We start from the raw sequence: 18,709 nt of genomic DNA, 5'->3' as shown, positions 1-18,709 counted from the left end.
GACTTGAAGTCCTTTCAAACATTTATTTAAATCTTTTTGCAAAATCAGCCTTATTCATTAATTTTTAACTTAAACAAGACATAAGGATTGAGCACAAAATTTTTTAGGAGTCCCCCATGTAAATCTATCTTTTGTTCATATTTTGTCCTAGTTTTATTGAATTTGAGCTTGGATTATGATTATGTTGAAATGTTCTTATTTTCTGGTTGTTTTGATTCCTTAGATTTGTTAGAATAATTTACCAAATCACATTTATAAACGGATTAACCCCACGAATTTTCATTTTCTGCTCCACAACAATTGTAGTAAAATCCAATACTGGTGGAGTTTACTTTTCACGTTTAAATTGTAGTAAGTACAAATATAGCCCTGAACAGGTTTTGTTTGGGTTTTTGTGTTGTTGTTGTTGTTTTTGTTTTAATTTTTTTCTCGGACATGTGTAACGGAGAAATACAGGCTTTTGACTTGTCTTTAGGACCTACGCATGTGGGTTACATTTATAGTTTTCTGTCACGAGTGATTAAAAGGGTGTGCTTCAATAATGTGCCTCGGCGGGCTTCAGGTACGCTTTTTTCCGGTATCATATTTTACAATCCCTCATAAACTACTCCTATTTCACCTACCCGATCACCTGGAGGAGGATCACAATGGAATCTCAATAGAACAAGTCTCCCCTTGTAAAACCTCCGAAGTCGTGTGATAAGACTTGTTAATATTCATCACAGACACTCGTCAGTTTTCCCTGTTGATATATAATCGGTTAGATCGGACTTCAAAGTAGGAAGGATTGTTCAGAAAAACTTTGATTGGGAAATATATACATTGGAAATCATCATTATCTACGTCGAGAAGTCCGAAAACCCGTATGAGATGTAGAGCTTTTTGGTATAAGCAGGAAAAGTAACATCGTGACAAATTATTGACTTGGTTTCGGACATGTGTTTCCAGTATAAATGGTTGGTGGTTTTGGCCAGTTTTGGATTACATTACATCTCACTAGGAATGGTACAGGGTTTTGGAATCATCTACTCTGAGCTTATTAACAGATTTGGTACCAGTAAATCCGAAACGGGCTGGATACCATCTCTAGGATCTGGTCTACTCCTCGCCTTCGGTAAGTTAAAAAAAGATGAAAAAATTGAAGAAATGATTTATTTTATCTACAGTTGTCTACTATATTAATAGATTCAAATAAAAATTTGCAGGACTATTAAGGATTTATATTAGAATTTAAGGTTGTATCAGAAAGAAATATCGGGAGGTGATTGTGAACTCAGAAATAACAGTGAAGGTAGTTTTGGACACACATTCAGCATGGACATTAACGGATTCTATTGATGAAAATATTCAGAAACTACCGACATATAACAAAATACATAATACAACTCAAAACCGACAAAATGTAAACAGAAACTAGGAGTAATATCAGACTAGGAATTAGAAACAGGTTGTAATTAACAGAATCGCCGAGAACATATTTTTGACACGTTGAAAAGTTGTCAACAAATCAATTATGTTTTGTTGTCTCCTGTGTTCATCTTGTCTTTTCTTTTTGTTTCCTTGTCTCCTACGGTCACCTTGTGTTTTCTTTCTGTTTCCTTGTCTCCTACGGCCACCTTGTGTTTTCTTTTTGTTTCCTTGTCTCCTACAGTCACCTTGTGTTTTCTTTCTGTTTCCTTGTCTCCTACGGCCACCTTGTGTTTTCTTTTTGTTTCCTTGTCTCCTACGGTCACCTTGTGTTTTCTTTTTGTTTCCTTGTCTCCTACGGTCACCTTGTGTTTTCTGTTTGTTTCCTTGTCTCCTACGGTCACCTTGTCTTTAATTTTGTTTCCTTGTCTCCTACGGTCACCTTGTGTTTTCTTTTTTGTTTCCTTGTCTCCTACGGTCACCTTGTGTTTTCTTTTTGTTTCCTTGTCTCCTACAGTCACCTTGTCTTTAATTTTGTTTCCTTGTCTCCTACGGTCACCTTGTGTTTTCATTTTTGTTTCCTTGTCTCCTACGGTCACCTTGTGTTTTCTTTTTGTTTCCTTGTCTCCTACGGTCACCTTGTCTTTAATTTTGTTTCCTTGTCTCCTACGGTCACCTTGTGTTTTCTTTTCGTTTCCTTGTCTCCTACGGTCACCTTGTGTTTTCTTTTTGTTTCCTTGTCTCCTACGGTCACCTTGTGTTTTCTGTTTGTTTCCTTGTCTCCTACGGTCACCTTGTCTTTAATTTTGTTTCCTTGTCTCCTACGGTAACCTTGTGATTTCTTTTTGTTTCCTTGTCTCCTACGGTCACCTTGTGTTTTCTTTTTTGTTTCCTTGTCTCCTACGGTCACCTTGTGTTTTCTTTTTGTTTCCTTGTCTCCTACAGTCACCTTGTCTTTAATTTTGTTTCCTTGTCTCCTACGGTCACCTTGTGTTTTCATTTTTGTTTTCTTGTCTCCTACGGTCACCTTGTGTTTTCTTTCTGTTTCCTTGTCTCCTACAGTCACCTTGTCTTTAATTTTGTTTCCTTGTCTCCTACGGTCACCTTGTGTTTTCTTTTTGTTTCCTTGTCTCCTACGGTAACCTTGTGTTTTCTTTTTGTTTCCTTGTCTCCTACAGTCACCTTGTGTTTTCTTTTCGTTTCCTTGTCTCCTACGGTCACCTTGTGTTTTCTTTTTTGTTTCCTTGTCTCCTACGGTCACCTTGTGTTTTCTGTAGTGTCCTTGTCTCCTACGGTCACCTTGTGTTTTCTTTTTTGTTTCCTTGTCTCCTACGGTCACCTTGTGTTTTCTGTTTGTTTCCTTGTCTCCTACGGTCACCTTGTGTTTTCTTTTTGTTTCCTTGTCTCCTACGGTCACCTTGTGTTTTCTTTTTGTTTCCTTGTCTCCTACGGTCACCTTGTGTTTTCTTTTTGTTTCCTTGTCTCCTACGGTCACCTTGTGTTTTCTTTTTTGTTTCCTTGTCTCCTACGGTCACCTTGTCTTTAATTTTGTTTCCTTGTCTCCTACGGTCACTTTTTTGTTTCCTTGTCTCCTACGGTCACCTTGTGTTTTCTTTTTGTTTCCTTGTCTCCTACAGTCACCTTGTCTTTGATTTTGTTTCCTTGTCTCCTACGGTCACCTTGTGTTTTCTTTTTGTTTCCTTGTCTCCTACAGTCACCTTGTCTTTAATTTTGTTTCCTTGTCTCCTACGGTCACCTTGTGTTTTCATTTTTGTTTCCTTGTCTCATACGGTCACCTTGTGTTTTCTTTTTGTTTCCTTGTCTCCTACGGTCACCTTGTGTTTTCTTTTTGTTTCCTTGTCTCCTACGGTCACCTTGTGTTTTCTTTTTGTCACCTTGTGTTTTCTTGTGTTTTCGTTTCCTTGTCTCCTACGGTCACCTTGTGTTTTCTTTTTTGTTTCCTTGTCTCCTACGGTCACCTTGTCTTTAATTTTGTTTCCTTGTCTCCTACGGTCACCTTGTGTTTTCTTTTTTGTTTCCTTGTCTCCTACGGTCACCTTGTGTTTTCTTTTTGTTTCCTTGTCTCCTACGGTCACCTTGTGTTTTCTTTTTGTTTCCTTGTCTCCTACGGTCACCTTGTCTTTACTTTTGTTTCCTTGTCTCCTACGGTCACCTTGTGTTTTCTTTTCGTTTCCTTGTCTCCTACGGTCACCTTGTGTTTTCTTTTCGTTTCCTTGTCTCCTACGGTCACCTTGTGTTTTCTTTTTTGTTTCCTTGTCTCCTACGGTCACCTTGTGTTTTCTGTTTGTTTCCTTGTCTCCTACGGTCACCTTGTGTTTTCTTTTTGTTTCCTTGTCTCCTACGGTCACCTTGTGTTTTCTGTTTGTTTCCTTGTCTCCTACGGTCACCTTGTCTTTAATTTTGTTTCCTTGTCTCCTACGGTCACCTTGTGTTTTCTTTTTTGTTTCCTTGTCTCCTACGGTCACCTTGTGTTTTCTTTTTGTTTCCTTGTCTCCTACAGTCACCTTGTCTTTGATTTTGTTTCCTTGTCTCCTACGGTCACCTTGTGTTTTCATTTTTGTTTCCTTGTCTCCTACGGTCACCTTGTGTTTTCTTTTTGTTTCCTTGTCTCCTACGGTCACCTTGTCTTTAATTTTGTTTCCTTGTCTCCTACGGTCACCTTGTGTTTTCTTTTTGTTTCCTTGTCTCCTACGGTAACCTTGTGTTTTCTTTTTGTTTCCTTGTCTCCTACAGTCACCTTGTGTTTTCTTTTCGTTTCCTTGTCTCCTACGGTCACCTTGTGTTTTCTTTTTTGTTTCCTTGTCTCCTACGGTCACCTTGTCTTTAATTTTGTTTCCTTGTCTCCTACGGTCACCTTGTGTTTTCTGTTTGTTTCCTTGTCTCCTACGGTCACCTTGTCTTTAATTTTGTTTCCTTGTCTCCTACGGTCACCTTGTGTTTTCTTTTTGTTTCCTTGTCTCCTACGGTCACCTTGTCTTTACTTTTGTTTCCTTGTCTCCTACGGTCACCTTGTCTTTACTTTTGTTTCCTTGTCTCCTACGGTCACCTTGTGTTTTCTTTTCGTTTCCTTGTCTCCTACGGTCACCTTGTGTTTTCTTTTTGTTTCCTTGTCTCCTACGGTCACCTTGTCTTTAATTTTGTTTCCTTGTCTCCTACGGTCACCTTGTGTTTTCTGTTTGATTCCTTGTCTACTACGGTCACCTTGTGTTTTCTTTTTGTTTCCTTGTCTCCTACGGTCACCTTGTGTTTTCTTTTTGTTTCCTTGTCTCCTACGGTCACCTTGTGTTTTCTGTTTGATTCCTTGTCTCCTACGGTCATCTTGTGTTTTCATTTTTGTTTCCTTGTCTCCCACGATCACCTTGTGTTTTCTGTTTGTTTCCTTGTCTCCTACGGTCACCTTGTGTTTTCTGTTTGTTTCCTTGTCTCCTACGGTCACCTTGTGTTTTCTTTTTGTTTCCTTGTCTCCTACGGTCACCTTGTGTTTTCTGTTTGTTTCCTTGTCTCCTACGGTCACCTTGTGTTTTCATTTTTGTTTCCTTGTCTCCTACGATCACCTTGTGTTTTCTTTTTGTTTTCTTGTCTCCTACGGTCACCTTGTGTTTTCTGTTTGATTCCTTGTCTCCTACGGTAACCTTGTGTTTTCTTTTTGTTTCTTTGTCTCCTACGGTCACCTTGTGTTTTCTTTTCGTTTCCTTGTCTCCTACGGTCACCTTGTGTTTTCTTTTTGTTTCCTCGTCTCCTGTGTTCACCTTGTCTTTCATTATGTCTCCTGAACTCTTGATTTCTAACCATTGCTGTTTGTGTCCCATTGATAACTTTTTTTTTACCTGTCGACTTTTGATTTCACCTCTGTGAGCTGACCTGGAATTACAAAATAAAAAGTATTTTACTGTGATAACATTTTTACGCGTAATTGATTCGCGCTATTTGTCAGTATATTTTTCATTCCGTTTCTAAGCTTATTCTTGTAATCCGCTTTCTCTTTCGGTTTTCGCTTATAACCACGCTGTTTTTAATTATTTGCTTATAATCGGTCCTGTTTTTAAATGTATGCTTATATTCCACTAATTTTGTAGGTCTACGCTTATAATCCCTACTGTTTTTAAGGCCACGCTTATAATCTGCCCTGTTTTTTAAATCAATGTTTATAATCGGTCCTCTTTTTAATCTACGCTTATAATCCGGAATGTTTTTATATGAATTCGCTTATAATACGCCATGTAATTAAGTCCAATCTTATAATACACCCAGTTTTCAGCTTATATTTACATGTTTACAATTCACCATGTTTCAGCTCTTCGCTTATAATCCACCTTTTTTAAAAGTTTATGTTTATAATCTACCCAATATTTTAAGTCTTTGCTGATAATCCGCCCTGTTATTTAGTATTTGCGGATAATCTTACCTGTTTTTATATGTTGATGCTGATAATCCGCACTGTTATTTTATGTTCATGCTGATAATCCGCACTCTTCTTTTATGTTCATGCTGATAATCCACACTCTTCTTTTATGTTCATGCTGATAATCCACACTCTTCTTTTATGTTCATGCTGATAATCCGCACTCTTCTTTTATGTTCATGCTGATAATCCACACTCTTCTTTTAAGTTCATGCTGATAATCCACACTCTTATTTTATGTTCATGCTGATAATCCACACTGTTATCTTATGTTGATGCTGATAATCCACACTCTTATCTTATGTTTATGCTGATAATCCACACTGTTATTTTATGTTTATGCTGTTAATCCGCACTGATATTTTATGTTTATGCTGATAATCCGCACTGATATTTTATGAGTATGCTGATTATCCACACTGTTATTTTATGTTGATAATCCACACTGTTATTTTATGCTGATAATCCGCACTGTTATTTCATGTTGATAATTCGCACTGTTATTTTATGTTTATGTTGATAATCCACACTGTTATTTTATGTGTATGCTGATAATACACACTGTTTGTTTTAAGTTTATGTTGATAATCCACACTGTTATTTTATGCTGACAATCCGCAGTTATTTTATGTTGATAATCCGCACTGTTATTCTATGTTTATGTTGATAATCCACACTGTTATTTTATGTTGATGCTGATAATCCACACTCTTATCTTATGTTTATGCTGATAATCCACACTGTTATTTTATGTTTATGCTGATAATCCGCACTGTTATTTTATGTTGATGTTGATAATCCACACTGTTATTTTATGCTGATAATCCGCACTGTTATTTTATGTTTATGCTGATAATCTGCACCTTTATTTTATGCTAATAATGTGATAATCCACACTGTTATTTTATGCTGATAATCCGCACTGTTATTTTATGTTGATAATCCACACTGTTATTTTATGTTTATGCTGATAATCCGCACTGTTATTTTATGTTTATACTGATAATCCGCACTGTTATTTTATGTTGATGTTGATAATCCACACTGTTATTTTATGCTGATAATCCGCACTGTTATTTTATGTTGATAATCCACACTGTTATTTTATGTTTATGCTGATAATCCGCACTGATATTTTATGCTGATAATCCGCACTGTCATTTTATGCTGATAATCCGCACTGTTATTTAATTTTTGATGTTGATAATCCACACTGTTATTTTATGCTGATAATCCGCACTGTTATTTTATGTTGATAATCCACACTGTTATTTTATGTTTATGCTGATAATCCGCACTGATATTTTATGCTGATAATCCGCACTGTCATTTTATGCTGATAATCCGCACTGTTATTTAATTTTCGATGTTGATAATCCACACTGTTATTTTATGCTGATAATCCGCACTGTTATTTTATGTTGATAATCCGCACTGTTATTTAATTTTTGATGTTGATAATCCACACTGTTATTTTAAGCTGATAATCCACACTGTTATTTTATGTTGATAATCCGCACTGTTATTTTATGTGTATGTTGATAATCCGCACTGATATTTTATGCTGATAATCCGCACTGTTATTTTTAGCTGATAATCCACACTGTTATTCTATGTTGATAATCCGCACTGTTATTTTATGTTGATAATCCACACTGTTATTTAATGTTGATGTTGATAATCCACACTCTGATCTTATGTTTATGCTGATAACCCACACTGTTATTTTATGTTTATGCTGATAATCCGCACTGTTATTTTATGTTTATGCTGATAATCCACACTGTTATTTTATGCTGACAATCCGCACTGTTATTTTATGTTGATGTTGATAATCCACACTGTTATTTTCTGCTGATAATCCGCACTGTTATTTTATGTTTATGCTGATAATCTGCACTGTTATTTCATGCTGATAATCCGCAATGTTATAATTATGTTTATGTTGATAATCCACACTGTTTTTTTATGCTGATAATCCACACTGTTATTTTATGCTGATAATCCACACTGTTATCTTATGTTTATGTTGATAATCCGCACTGTTATTTTTTGCTGATAATCCACACTGTTATTTTATGTTGATAATCCACACTGTTATTTTATGTTGATAATCCGCACTGTTATTTTATGTTGATAATCCACACTGTTATTTTATGTTGATAATCCACACAGTTTTTTATGCTGATAATCCACACTGTTATTTTATGTTGATAATCCTCACTGTTATTTTATGTTTATGTTGATAATCCACACTGTTATGTTTATGTTGATAATCCACACTGTTTTTATGTTGATAATCCGCACTGTTATTTTATGTGTATGTTGATAATCCGCACTCTTATTTTATGTTGATGCTGATAATCCGCACTGTTATTTTATGTTTATGTTGATAATCCACACTGTTATTTTATGTTGATAATCCGCACTGTTATTTTATGTTGATAATCCACACTGTTATTTTATGTTTATGCTGATAATCCACACTGTTATTTTATGTTTATGCTGATAATCCACACTGTTATGTTTATGTTGATAATCCACACTGTTTTTATGTTGATAATCCGCACTGTTATTTTATGTGTATGTTGATAATCCACACTGTTATTTTATGTTTATGTTGATAATCCACACTGTTATTTTATGTGTATGTTGATAATCCACACTGTTATTTTATGTGTATGTTGATAATCCACACTGTTATTTTATGTGTATGTTGATAATCCACACTGTTATTTTATGTGTATGTTGATAATACACACTGTTATTTTATGTGTATGTTGATAATCCACACTGTTATTTTATGTTGATAATCCACACTGTTATTTTATGTGTATGTTGATAATCCACACTGTTTTTATATGTTTATGCTGATAATCCGACCTCTTCCTAAGTCTGCGCTTTATAACTTGTTACCGGAGAATTGTCGTGAAAAAATAATTAGTCAAATTATGTTTACATGAAGAAAAATGTCCGTCTATTTATGTAAGTCGACATGTGATATATATATACGTAAACAGTACAGTTCGGACGAAACAGTCAGAATAGAGAGTGGTAGAGATCAGAGTAACTGAGGAAATATGTAGCTGCAAAGTAAGGTACAGTTCATAATTAATAAGCAATAGTTTTCATTCTGTTAAATCAAGAAAATCGACATTAATATAAAGTATTTGATGTCATAAATCGACAAGTCGACTTTTATCGATATAGTGACTATTATTGCATACTTTAAGACAAATATCAATACATCAACTTACATCTTGTATTCCAACATCCATTTTATTTATCTAACTTGTTGTATATTGAGTTAAAGTGTTACTATCTCAAAGACAATTTAACTTATCTTAAGATATATATATTAAACTGTAAATACGACTTAGAATAATATACAATCCATTATGTCAGAAAATGGAATAATAGCGTTTTGCATTCCCGACATATATTTCCTTAAGATAAGTAGATTTATGTACCCAAGTCGTTTGATTTGAATGTCAGATATAAGGATAAACTGTGGTATGTTAAATTATCTATCCCAAGATGAAAACAATTATGTCCGTAAATGAGGATATTACAAATATCTATAGTGCATTTATGTTAGGAACTTATGTCCCCTATACGTTTCCGTATATGTCTGCTTCTGCTCTCTCTCTCTCTCTCTCTCCACACATATATATACATGTCTTTATATGTGAATATCTGCTATATATTGAATTAGAAGTGAAAAGGTACTTCAAGCTTATGGTTCAAATGTTCATGGTTCTATCAAAAGCTTTAGACAAAAAAGTGTGAATTTGTATAATTACGATATATAGAAGCCGTAGATGATAACAACGGTTAAGGAATCCGTGTCGCGTGCCTTATTTAAATGTCCTCCAACAGGCTTTTTCCGTACCATTTGATTATTTAATCTCCCTTTCGATCAAGTGAAATCAATAATGAATATAAAAACAACCTTTTTATGATAAAAGACTTTAACGCTTCACACTGATCAACGCACAACAACGAAACATCAGCTGGAAATAATACGAAAATCGCATGAGTTGAAAACAGAAAGTCAGCGTGACCGCGCCATTAGTCATGGTGAGATGAACGCTTGTACACACCATTAGTAATGGAGATGAACGCTTGTTAGAGGCTAGCCCAGTGAAACATTATAATGATATAGTCCCTAAGTACATAACCATTCAAATTAAAGTTCGAGTCCATTGTCACCTTTGTTCAGAGATACAGGTTCCCGTCGTTAAGTACGGTGTTGTCATTTCATTGTAACCAATACACGCGAACACCGATGTTACTTCATCGTTTGTCGGCCTTATATGGTCATGTTTCAATCAAGTCACGTGTGATCATAGTTCACTACCATAAAATTACTGAAGTGGACAACACTTATTGATGGTACATTTAAACCGACAAATGGCACAAACGAGTTATATCTAAGTTCAGATAAATGTCCTATAATTTTCCATCATGTATGTAACATTTCCGAAAATGGATGGTAGGGTGACACATGGTAACACACTAGTCTTTCATCTATCCGTCCGGGGTTCGATTCCCTGAATGGTCGGGAAAAGGTATGCGGTCACCTGCCCGACCACTTTGATAAAGATAAATTATGTTCATCTATTTATTCATCCCCTAAAAAACGCGTTTTTTATCAAAGCGAGCGAGCGATTTGTAATGTTGTATATGAAAATCCAAAGCGGTTAAAGCGGAATAGAAATCAACAAATTACCTGGTTAGCCTGGGACAGCTTGAACTCAGAATCCAACCTTTATCTGACCTGTTTATTGCATGATTTTAAATATATCATTCTACAAAATTTCAAGCTTTCATAAAATTACACATAAAGTCTGAGATTAATAAATGTATACTGTATATAAATTGATAGTATGCAATCCATGTCGACAAAACTAGTTTAACCATCGGCATAAAAAGGCCTTTAACATCCCTAGAAGGAAGATGTAGTGTATTTCATTAATTTCTTGTACAGTATCGCATACTCAATTTATATTGATAGGTTCTTATCACTTATCGTACAATTTTCTAGAATCACAGCTATCGTCGGAAAGATTGACTAATGCAGGTAGACACGTTCTCGTAGAGAACCATCGTTGCTTCCCCCACTTGAACATATCTTGCTTGGATTGCATTCAATATGGCGTCAAATGGCAATTTGTTGACGTAAAAAAGTCTCCTGGTATATATTTAAACACGAAGTCTTAAAAATAAACAGAATGCATACCTTATAGTACTAATCACTTCGCTCTGAGGCAGTGCAATTTTTATATACACGTACAAAAACTTTTAAAAATCTATCGAGTATGAGGGAATAACTTTCTTATCTTTCCGCCTTCTTTGCTTCTTCACACCTTGATGTAATCGTTAACTCTTGTTCTGATATCTTATGAATGACATTTTGTTGATTGGCAGGACCGGCGTCCAGTGTCCTGGTGAAGCTGATTGGTTGTCGCGCGGTGGCGATCACAGGGGCCTTGTTGATATCAATGGGAATGGTTTCCAGTATGTTTGTTGGAGACGTGCACGAGCTTTACCTGACTTACGGGACTATAACAGGTGCGCATGTGTGATGGCTTAAGGTTAAATATATCGCATTTCTGAAAATATGTACGTTACTCAAACAAGATGGAGACCGCGATCGATATTTCAGTGTAACATCGGTCTTTACCATGTTATAGGAATCGAAAAAAACAAGACAATACCAACATGTCAACTTATCATAATCCAATTTCAAATTCATTAAAACAAGGACAACATACAGTTGTATGAACACGAGAAATATTTACACAAAGACTTCTGAAAAAGTACGATGAGAATAATACCAGGTGTTCCAGAAAAGTGAGCGTCTTCTGCTTCATCGACGACATCTGCCATGTAAATCTAGGTCAGTCCAAGTCCTTGGGGAATACCAACATAGATAAGGAGTAATCAACTGATACAAATGACACGTGACATGTGACTTAGATGTTTTCAGAAGTAAATCTTTTTTCGTAAGAGCTTATTTATCAAAACATTTTTTTCGATATATTGGAACTGATATAGCTGAAACAACACTTTGATCCATGCCTAGTTGCAATGCTAAGGAGAGTGTCACAAACTTTATTTTAGGCATAATTTTCTGTCGTCCGAATAGAGTTTTGCAATGCGGATTAGAACATTGTTGTCACCACATGCTGTTATGGTGTGTAACTGAAGAACTTGGAGTAGGAGACGGGAATGTAGTGCTTTTATAAAGGAGGATATAGAACAAGTGCTTCTTAAGATAACCGTTGTACCACAGGGTTGGGATACAAAGCTTTGTGCAAATTTTCATGACTTTGATTGTTGTGTAAGTCCATACCGTACTACTGTGTAGGTTCATGACTGATTGTTGTGTAAGTCCATACCGTACTACTGTGTAGGTTCATGACTTTGATTGTTGTGTAAGTCCATACCGTACTACTGTGTAGGTTCATGAGTTTGATTGTTGTGTAAGTCCATACCGTACTACTGTGTAGGTTCATGACTTTGATTGTTGTGTAAGTCCATACCGTACTACTGTGTAGGTTCATGAGTTTGCGAGAGTTAGGGTTCGTTTATTAACGAGTGTCAACGATGAAGCAGAAGATGCTTAGTCTTTATGAACACCTGGTCGGGTTCTCCTTGTAAACATTTCATTTGTTAATACTTTGCCACGGTTTGAATTTGAGTTTGAATGAAGAATCTGTTGGCATTTGAGTTCTATAATACCAAGGCATTAAACACTTCTAGGTATCGGCAATGGTATGGTATTCCACTCGGCGGTGGTGGCGGTGAATACACACTTTGACAAGTCACGACTGGCCCTGACTATTCTTACTATTGGATCTCCAGCGTCTCTTCTATCTACACCTTTCCTTACCACGATCTGGATCGAAACGTACGGGTGGAGAGGCACTTTTCTCTTGCTTGGCGGTATAGGTCTCCAGGGAGTTGTATGTGGCGCCCTCTTTCGACCACTTGAAACCAAGCCACAAGGTAGATATACAAAACACTAAGCAAATATTTCGTTATTCTTTAATAAACCATTTTCTACCTTCAAAATGAGTCATTGCTCTTCATCTTTATTGATATTTTATTTCTGTTTCTCACTACATTTCATCATGTAAATCATTTTCAAAAGCATCTATATCTATTTATAGATAAAATGTTCTATTAATATAGAGGAGAACGAGGGGACACTTGTTAAAATCGCAACAATCAAGGCGGAGTTAAAGGCCATTTTTAGCATCTCGGATTTCACCCTGTTCTGTCTGTACTCATCATTCGGAACTCTTGGGTACATGGTTCCCTACGTATTAGTGCCAGCCATGGCGGCGGAAAAAGGTGTCTCATCTCTCCAGGTTCCTTTTATCACCACGGTTGCCGGAGTGACGGGTGAGTGTTTGCTTAAATTTGACAAAAAAAAAACCCATAAACTTAATTTCGTTCACAACATTTATGACATAACAACTGATAGAATATATACTGAAAGGATAAAGAAACGCAGGGTAATATTTATTCCGATATTTTGAAAACGCATTCTCCAAATAAAGTGAAACTTTGTGGATTGAGTAAAAAGGTCATATTACACCTTGTCATGTATCGAAAATTTAGTCACGGTACAGTGCGCAGCTCTGAGCTCTGGTAAATGGAGGAGGGAGAAAACAAGAATCTTGTGCACCGTGTTGTTCTGGTCTCATGCAGCGTTGGTCAAGTCACTCTTCGTTAGTCTTTATACAGACCAACTGCTTCATAATCTAACCCTCCAGCAGGATAATGCTAGGCCCCACGTATCAAGGATTTGCAAAGTCTTTCTAACCAACAACAACATTCAACCACTAGATTGGCCGCCATATAGCCGTGATTTGTCCCCGATCGAGCATCTTTGGGACCAGTTGGATAGACAGGTTCGAAAACGCCAACCACCCCTGCTACTCGAGAGCAGTTGACCAGAGTTCTGATTGAAGAGTGGGACAACATCCCCATAAGACGGATTAACGCTCTCATGAACTCTATGACCAGAAGAATAAGGGCCGTGACCACAGCAAACGGCGGACACACAAGATATTGATGACTCAGTACAATTTCAATTTCAAAATCCTATGGGTCCATTCAATTAAATCGTTAGTACCTCTAAACCAATTGTCAGATGCAGAATACAGACTTCAGAAATTTTTAAGCTTTAATTTATCTGTAAGTATACAAAATTTCGTTTTAAATGAAGCCCGATATCATACTTAATTTCTGGTTTAAAGTTCACCCTGCGTTTCTTTATCCTTTTAGTATATATGTATGTCTCGGAGGAGAACATCCTCAAATGTTGGATTTGTTCAAACTTTTAAAAACAAAACGTCATAACTGAAACATAAGCATTGAATCTTGCTTTGTTCGATTTCACAGGGTGATGAGTTCACTCTGCTTCTCAGTTCAATAATTTGTCTCTAGACCAACTCAATTCATCACCACGTGATATCGACCGAAACAAGAGTCGAAGCTTGTATTTCAGTTACGTCTGTTTATTTGAATTTATTTGAACAAATCCAGCAGGATGTACTCTGAGACAAACAATAAAACAGTATCAAACTTTTTTTTATTATGATGATTTTTTATTTTAAAAGGTAGATTAGATTGAAAGCAAAACAATCAATGTTTCCGCACTACTGTTATCCCGGTACAGGCGTCAGAATGTGTAACGGGAAATTATTCATTTCCATATATAGTTCGTAGGGATTTTTCAGGACAGCAGCTATTCTCTTTTCTTTTCGCGACAAGCTTTCTTTAAAATCTTTTGTCCTCTAATAAATGTAAGGGTGTGATACTGGGGTATAAAGAAAGAAATTACGTGAAGATGCTTTCTTTGATTTAATGAGCTTTAAACTACATAGCAAACAAAATCTGAAAATGTTCCAAAATTTCTCAAATCCTTTATTTACCATCTTCTGGTATTGAACTATTTCTGAAGACTTTATGTTCGGATAGAGAAATTTTCTAGGACACTTTTCATGATTAAAAAAAAGAACTCTGAACTTAATTTTTTGTAATTTCTGAGATCAAGAAACCAGCGGAAATATTTGTTATTCTAAAATAATAATAAAAAAACACTAAGAAGTTGTTTTAATTGATTTTGTCTATATATTTAGAAATAATAAAAATTCAATTCTCAGACAGCTACGTGGAAGAATACTTAATTCCATGGTGGAGTCCTGCATCCCTTCGATCCTGACGGCAGTCAGTTTTACGGAGTGTCTTTAGATTCTTCTTGTGTATCCATGCCACAAAGAATCTTGTTTCGTCAGTCCAACTTGTCTAATGAGTAGTAATTGAAATATTCATTCTTATGGGATTAAATGGGAGCTCCCGAAGGGTCTTCCTCTCACATGGCAGATGAGTTATCAAGTTAGAGACGAGTGCGTTACCACTGTGCCACTCGACCACCATTTCCCGGCGTTCCCTTCTGTCTGTCAAAATCTGTAAGGATGGTAATTAAAATCGTATTTCATGTATTTCTCCTAACAGGAATTATCGCGAGAGCTGTAGCAGGTGTTCTTGTTGACAGGAGCCTCGTCAACACTCTCTTCCTTCATGGAACGACACTTATAATTGGTGCTATTTCTACTGCAGCGTGCGCATACTTCTCCAGTTACATCATGTTCCTAGTATACGGTGGAATTCTGGGAATGTTTACAGGTATCCTTCGGAACTTTCCGTAAATTAGAAAAAATATGTCAACATAATCATAATCAGGAATCTTTAGCACTTTCAGTAAACTAGAAAATACAAGCAGTTTCTTGTTTACAAATAATACCAAAAAATGTCACATTCTCGACGACCATTTGGGTCACACCACTAAGTTTACCCCTCACCCCTAATTGGTTTGTCTTTTCAATTCTCAAAGACCCATACAAGAAATAAGACATTTCAGCAAACGATCTTTAACCATATAATTGACCTTGTGTATATAAACAGTAGAATACAGCCATGTATTCTCTACCAATGTAAGATTCCCTATAGAGTCACATCTGTACCTCGATACAAAATCAACAAACAACACGCCTCCAGATCTCGGTTGTTCAAAGGCTGGTTAGAGAAAATCAGTGGTTAGTGAACATTTTCAAATAGGAATCAAACAAAATTTGGAACATTTTTAATTAGGAGACAGCTGTAAATTTGTTGAAGAAGGCTGTTTTGAAATATTCTGAATTTTAATTTGACCGCATCAATAACAATACTTTGACACCTACCACTAGTAACAAACTTGGAGAACCGAGGTCAGTTTGGTTGCCCGTTCCCTATAACATTTAAAGTATTGTAAAGTTGATTTACAGGGATCTTTGGAGCTCTGCTTTCTGTCGTGACAGTGGACATAGTGGGAAAGGCTAATCTTAACATGGCGTTCGGCACGCTGTCTTTCTTTCACGGGATCACATTTACATTAGGAACGCCCATCGCAGGTACGATGTAAAACTAATATAAAAATAGACCAGACCGAAATTATAATTTACAAGTAGGTCCTTAAATTTTTTATTCCTCGTTAATAGTTGCAAAGTTTTCCTTTCAGGGAGCATCTGTTGAGATATAGATGGAATAACTTCTGACGAGTTCAAGTAATATCATTGGAGGGTCATTTTTTTATACTCCTTTTGCAAATCAAAGTGCATGTATTTTTCCGTGACGTCATCTTTGCGTTGTATCAATGCTCACCTTCCTCTAATCTATGATATAATATACAAATGTGTGACGTCATTTCATCATTATCTTGAAAGTTTAGTCACGCCATTTGTCAATTCGTTATGACAACACTTACATTCATTCCGATGTTTCCGACCTCTAGTTTTCAGAGTTTTTCTCAGTACGATATCTACTTTTTGTTTTGAAATAGGTTGGATAGCGGATGAGAGCGGGGGTTATGAGGAAGGATTATATTTCGCCGCTGTTGTGTTTGCTACCGGAAGTTTAATTTCATTCTGCATCTACATCCGGCAGAGCCGTCATGCTCGATCTTTGAAGAGCTTGGTCATCCAAAGATCGATCCAAAATGGTATACGCCTTAAAAGTGAAAAGTCGCGTCCATTTGTCTCTTCCATGGCAATAAATTTCAGGAAAGGAATGATCAGACGACTCTCTGTACTTAGCGAAAATATTGGGAACGCGCTCCCATAATTACACCTATCGTGAGCGGAGGTATGAGGAACGCGCTTCCATAATTACACCTGTAATCAGCGGAGGTAAGAGGAACGCGCTCCCATAATTACACCTGTCGTGAGCGGAGGTATGAGGAACGCGCTCCCATAATTACATCTATCGTCAGCGGAGGTATGAGCAACGCGCTCCCATAATTACACCCGACGTCAGCGGAGGTATGAGGAACGCGCTCCCATAATTACACTTGTCGTCAGCGGAGGTATGAGGAAGTCGATCATTCCTACACTAAGATATTTTCTGATAGACAGGAGGTGGAAGTCGATCATTCCTACACTAAGATATTTTCTGATAGACAGGAAGTGAAAGTCGATCATTCCTACACTAAGATATTTTTCTGATAAACAGGAAGTCGATCATTCCTACACTAAGATATTTTTCTGATAAACAGGAAGTCGATCATTCCTACACTAAGATATTTTCTGATAGACAGGAAGTGAAAGTCGATCATTCCTTCACTAAGAGATTTTCTGATTGACAGGAAGTGGAAGTCGATCATTCCTTTACCAAGATATTTTCTGATTGACAGGAAGTGGAAGTTGATCATTCCTACACTAAGATATTTTCTGATAAATAGGAAGTCGGTCATTCCTACACTAAGATATTTTCTGATTGACAGGAAGTGGAAGTTGATCATTCCTACACTAAGATATTTTCTGATAAATAGGAAGTCGGTCATTCCTACACTAAGATATTTTCTGATTGACAGGAAGTGGAAGTTGATCATTCCTACACTAAGATATTTTCTGATAAATAGGAAGTCGGTCATTCCTACACTAAGATATTTTCTGATAAACAGGAAGTGACAGGATAGTGGAAGTCGATCATTCCTACACTAAGATATTTTCTGATAAACAGGAAGTCGATCATTCCTACACTAAGATATTTTCTGATAAACAGGAAGTCGATCATTCCTACACTAAGATATTTTCTGATAAATAGGAAGTCGGTCATTCCTACACTAAGATATTTTCTGATTGACAGGACGTGAAAGTCGATCATTCCTACACTAAGATATTTTCTGATAAATAGGAAGTCGGTCATTCCTACACTAAGATATTTTCTGATAAACAGGAAGTCGATCATTCCTACACTAAGATATTTTCTGATAAATAGGAAGTCGGTCATTCCTACACTAAGATATTTTCTGATAAACAGGAAGTCGATCATTCCTACACTAAGATATTTTCTGATAAACAGGAAGTCGATCATTCCTACACTAAGATATTTTCTGATTGACAGGAAGTGGAAGTTGATCATTCCTACACTAAGATATTTTCTGATTGACAGGAAGTGGAAGTCGATCATTCCTACACTAAGATATTTTCTGATAGACAGGACGTGAAAGTCGATCATTCCTACACTAAGATATTTTCTGATAAACAGGAAGTCGATCATTCCTACACTAAGATTTTTTCTGATAAATAGGAAGTCGGTCATTCCTTCACTAAGAGATTTTCTGATATACAGGAAGCGGAAGTCGATCATTCCTTCACTAAGATATTTTCTGATATACAGGAAGCGGAAATCGATCATTCCTACACTAAGATATTTTGAAAAGATGTAATTGACATTTCTACACTTGGTACCTGAAATGATTTGACAGAAGATGTAATTGACATTTCTACACTTGGTACCTGAAATGATTTGACAGAAGATGTA

At 36.3% G+C, this 18,709-nt stretch overlaps 2 protein-coding genes across 2 annotated transcripts; both read left to right on the top strand.

Annotated features, from left to right (window-relative positions):
• Positions 1–1,002: 1,002 nt before the first annotated feature.
• On the top strand, positions 1,003–14,253 carry LOC132550887 (monocarboxylate transporter 4-like). The gene is made up of 5 exons (XM_060214985.1): positions 1,003–1,114; positions 11,261–11,404; positions 12,599–12,844; positions 13,031–13,243; positions 14,249–14,253. Exons 1-5 carry the CDS (start codon positions 1,003–1,005, stop codon positions 14,251–14,253), a joined length of 720 nt encoding a protein of 239 aa, XP_060070968.1.
• Positions 14,254–15,495: 1,242 nt separating this feature from the next.
• LOC132550898 (monocarboxylate transporter 12-B-like) lies at positions 15,496–17,008 on the top strand. The gene is made up of 3 exons (XM_060214996.1): positions 15,496–15,535; positions 16,174–16,299; positions 16,728–17,008. Exons 1-3 carry the CDS (start codon positions 15,496–15,498, stop codon positions 17,006–17,008), a joined length of 447 nt encoding a protein of 148 aa, XP_060070979.1.
• The last annotated feature ends 1,701 nt before the right edge of the window (positions 17,009–18,709 follow it).

Source organism: Ylistrum balloti, unplaced genomic scaffold (assembly GCF_031769215.1).
Source record: "Ylistrum balloti isolate Yb309-2 unplaced genomic scaffold, AGI_CSIRO_Ybal_v1 Utg370156, whole genome shotgun sequence".
NCBI classification, from domain to species: domain Eukaryota; kingdom Metazoa; phylum Mollusca; class Bivalvia; order Pectinida; family Pectinidae; genus Ylistrum; species Ylistrum balloti.
Note: the sequence above shows the minus strand (reverse complement) of the source record. Positions and strands in the feature narration are given on the sequence as shown.

Excerpts from the sequence above, each read along its gene's own strand:
- LOC132550887 (XM_060214985.1), top strand. The coding sequence starts at position 1,003 with ATGGTACAGGGTTTTGGAATCATCTACTCTGAGCTTATTAACAGATTT. Across the intron at positions 1,115-11,260 it reads TGGTCTACTCCTCGCCTTCG|GACCGGCGTCCAGTGTCCTG; the intron begins GTAAGTTAAAAA and ends GTTGATTGGCAG. Across the intron at positions 11,405-12,598 it reads GACTTACGGGACTATAACAG|GTATCGGCAATGGTATGGTA; the intron begins GTGCGCATGTGT and ends AAACACTTCTAG.
- LOC132550898 (XM_060214996.1), top strand. The coding sequence starts at position 15,496 with ATGTTCCTAGTATACGGTGGAATTCTGGGAATGTTTACAG. Across the intron at positions 15,536-16,173 it reads AATTCTGGGAATGTTTACAG|GGATCTTTGGAGCTCTGCTT; the intron begins GTATCCTTCGGA and ends GTTGATTTACAG. Across the intron at positions 16,300-16,727 it reads ATTAGGAACGCCCATCGCAG|GTTGGATAGCGGATGAGAGC; the intron begins GTACGATGTAAA and ends GTTTTGAAATAG.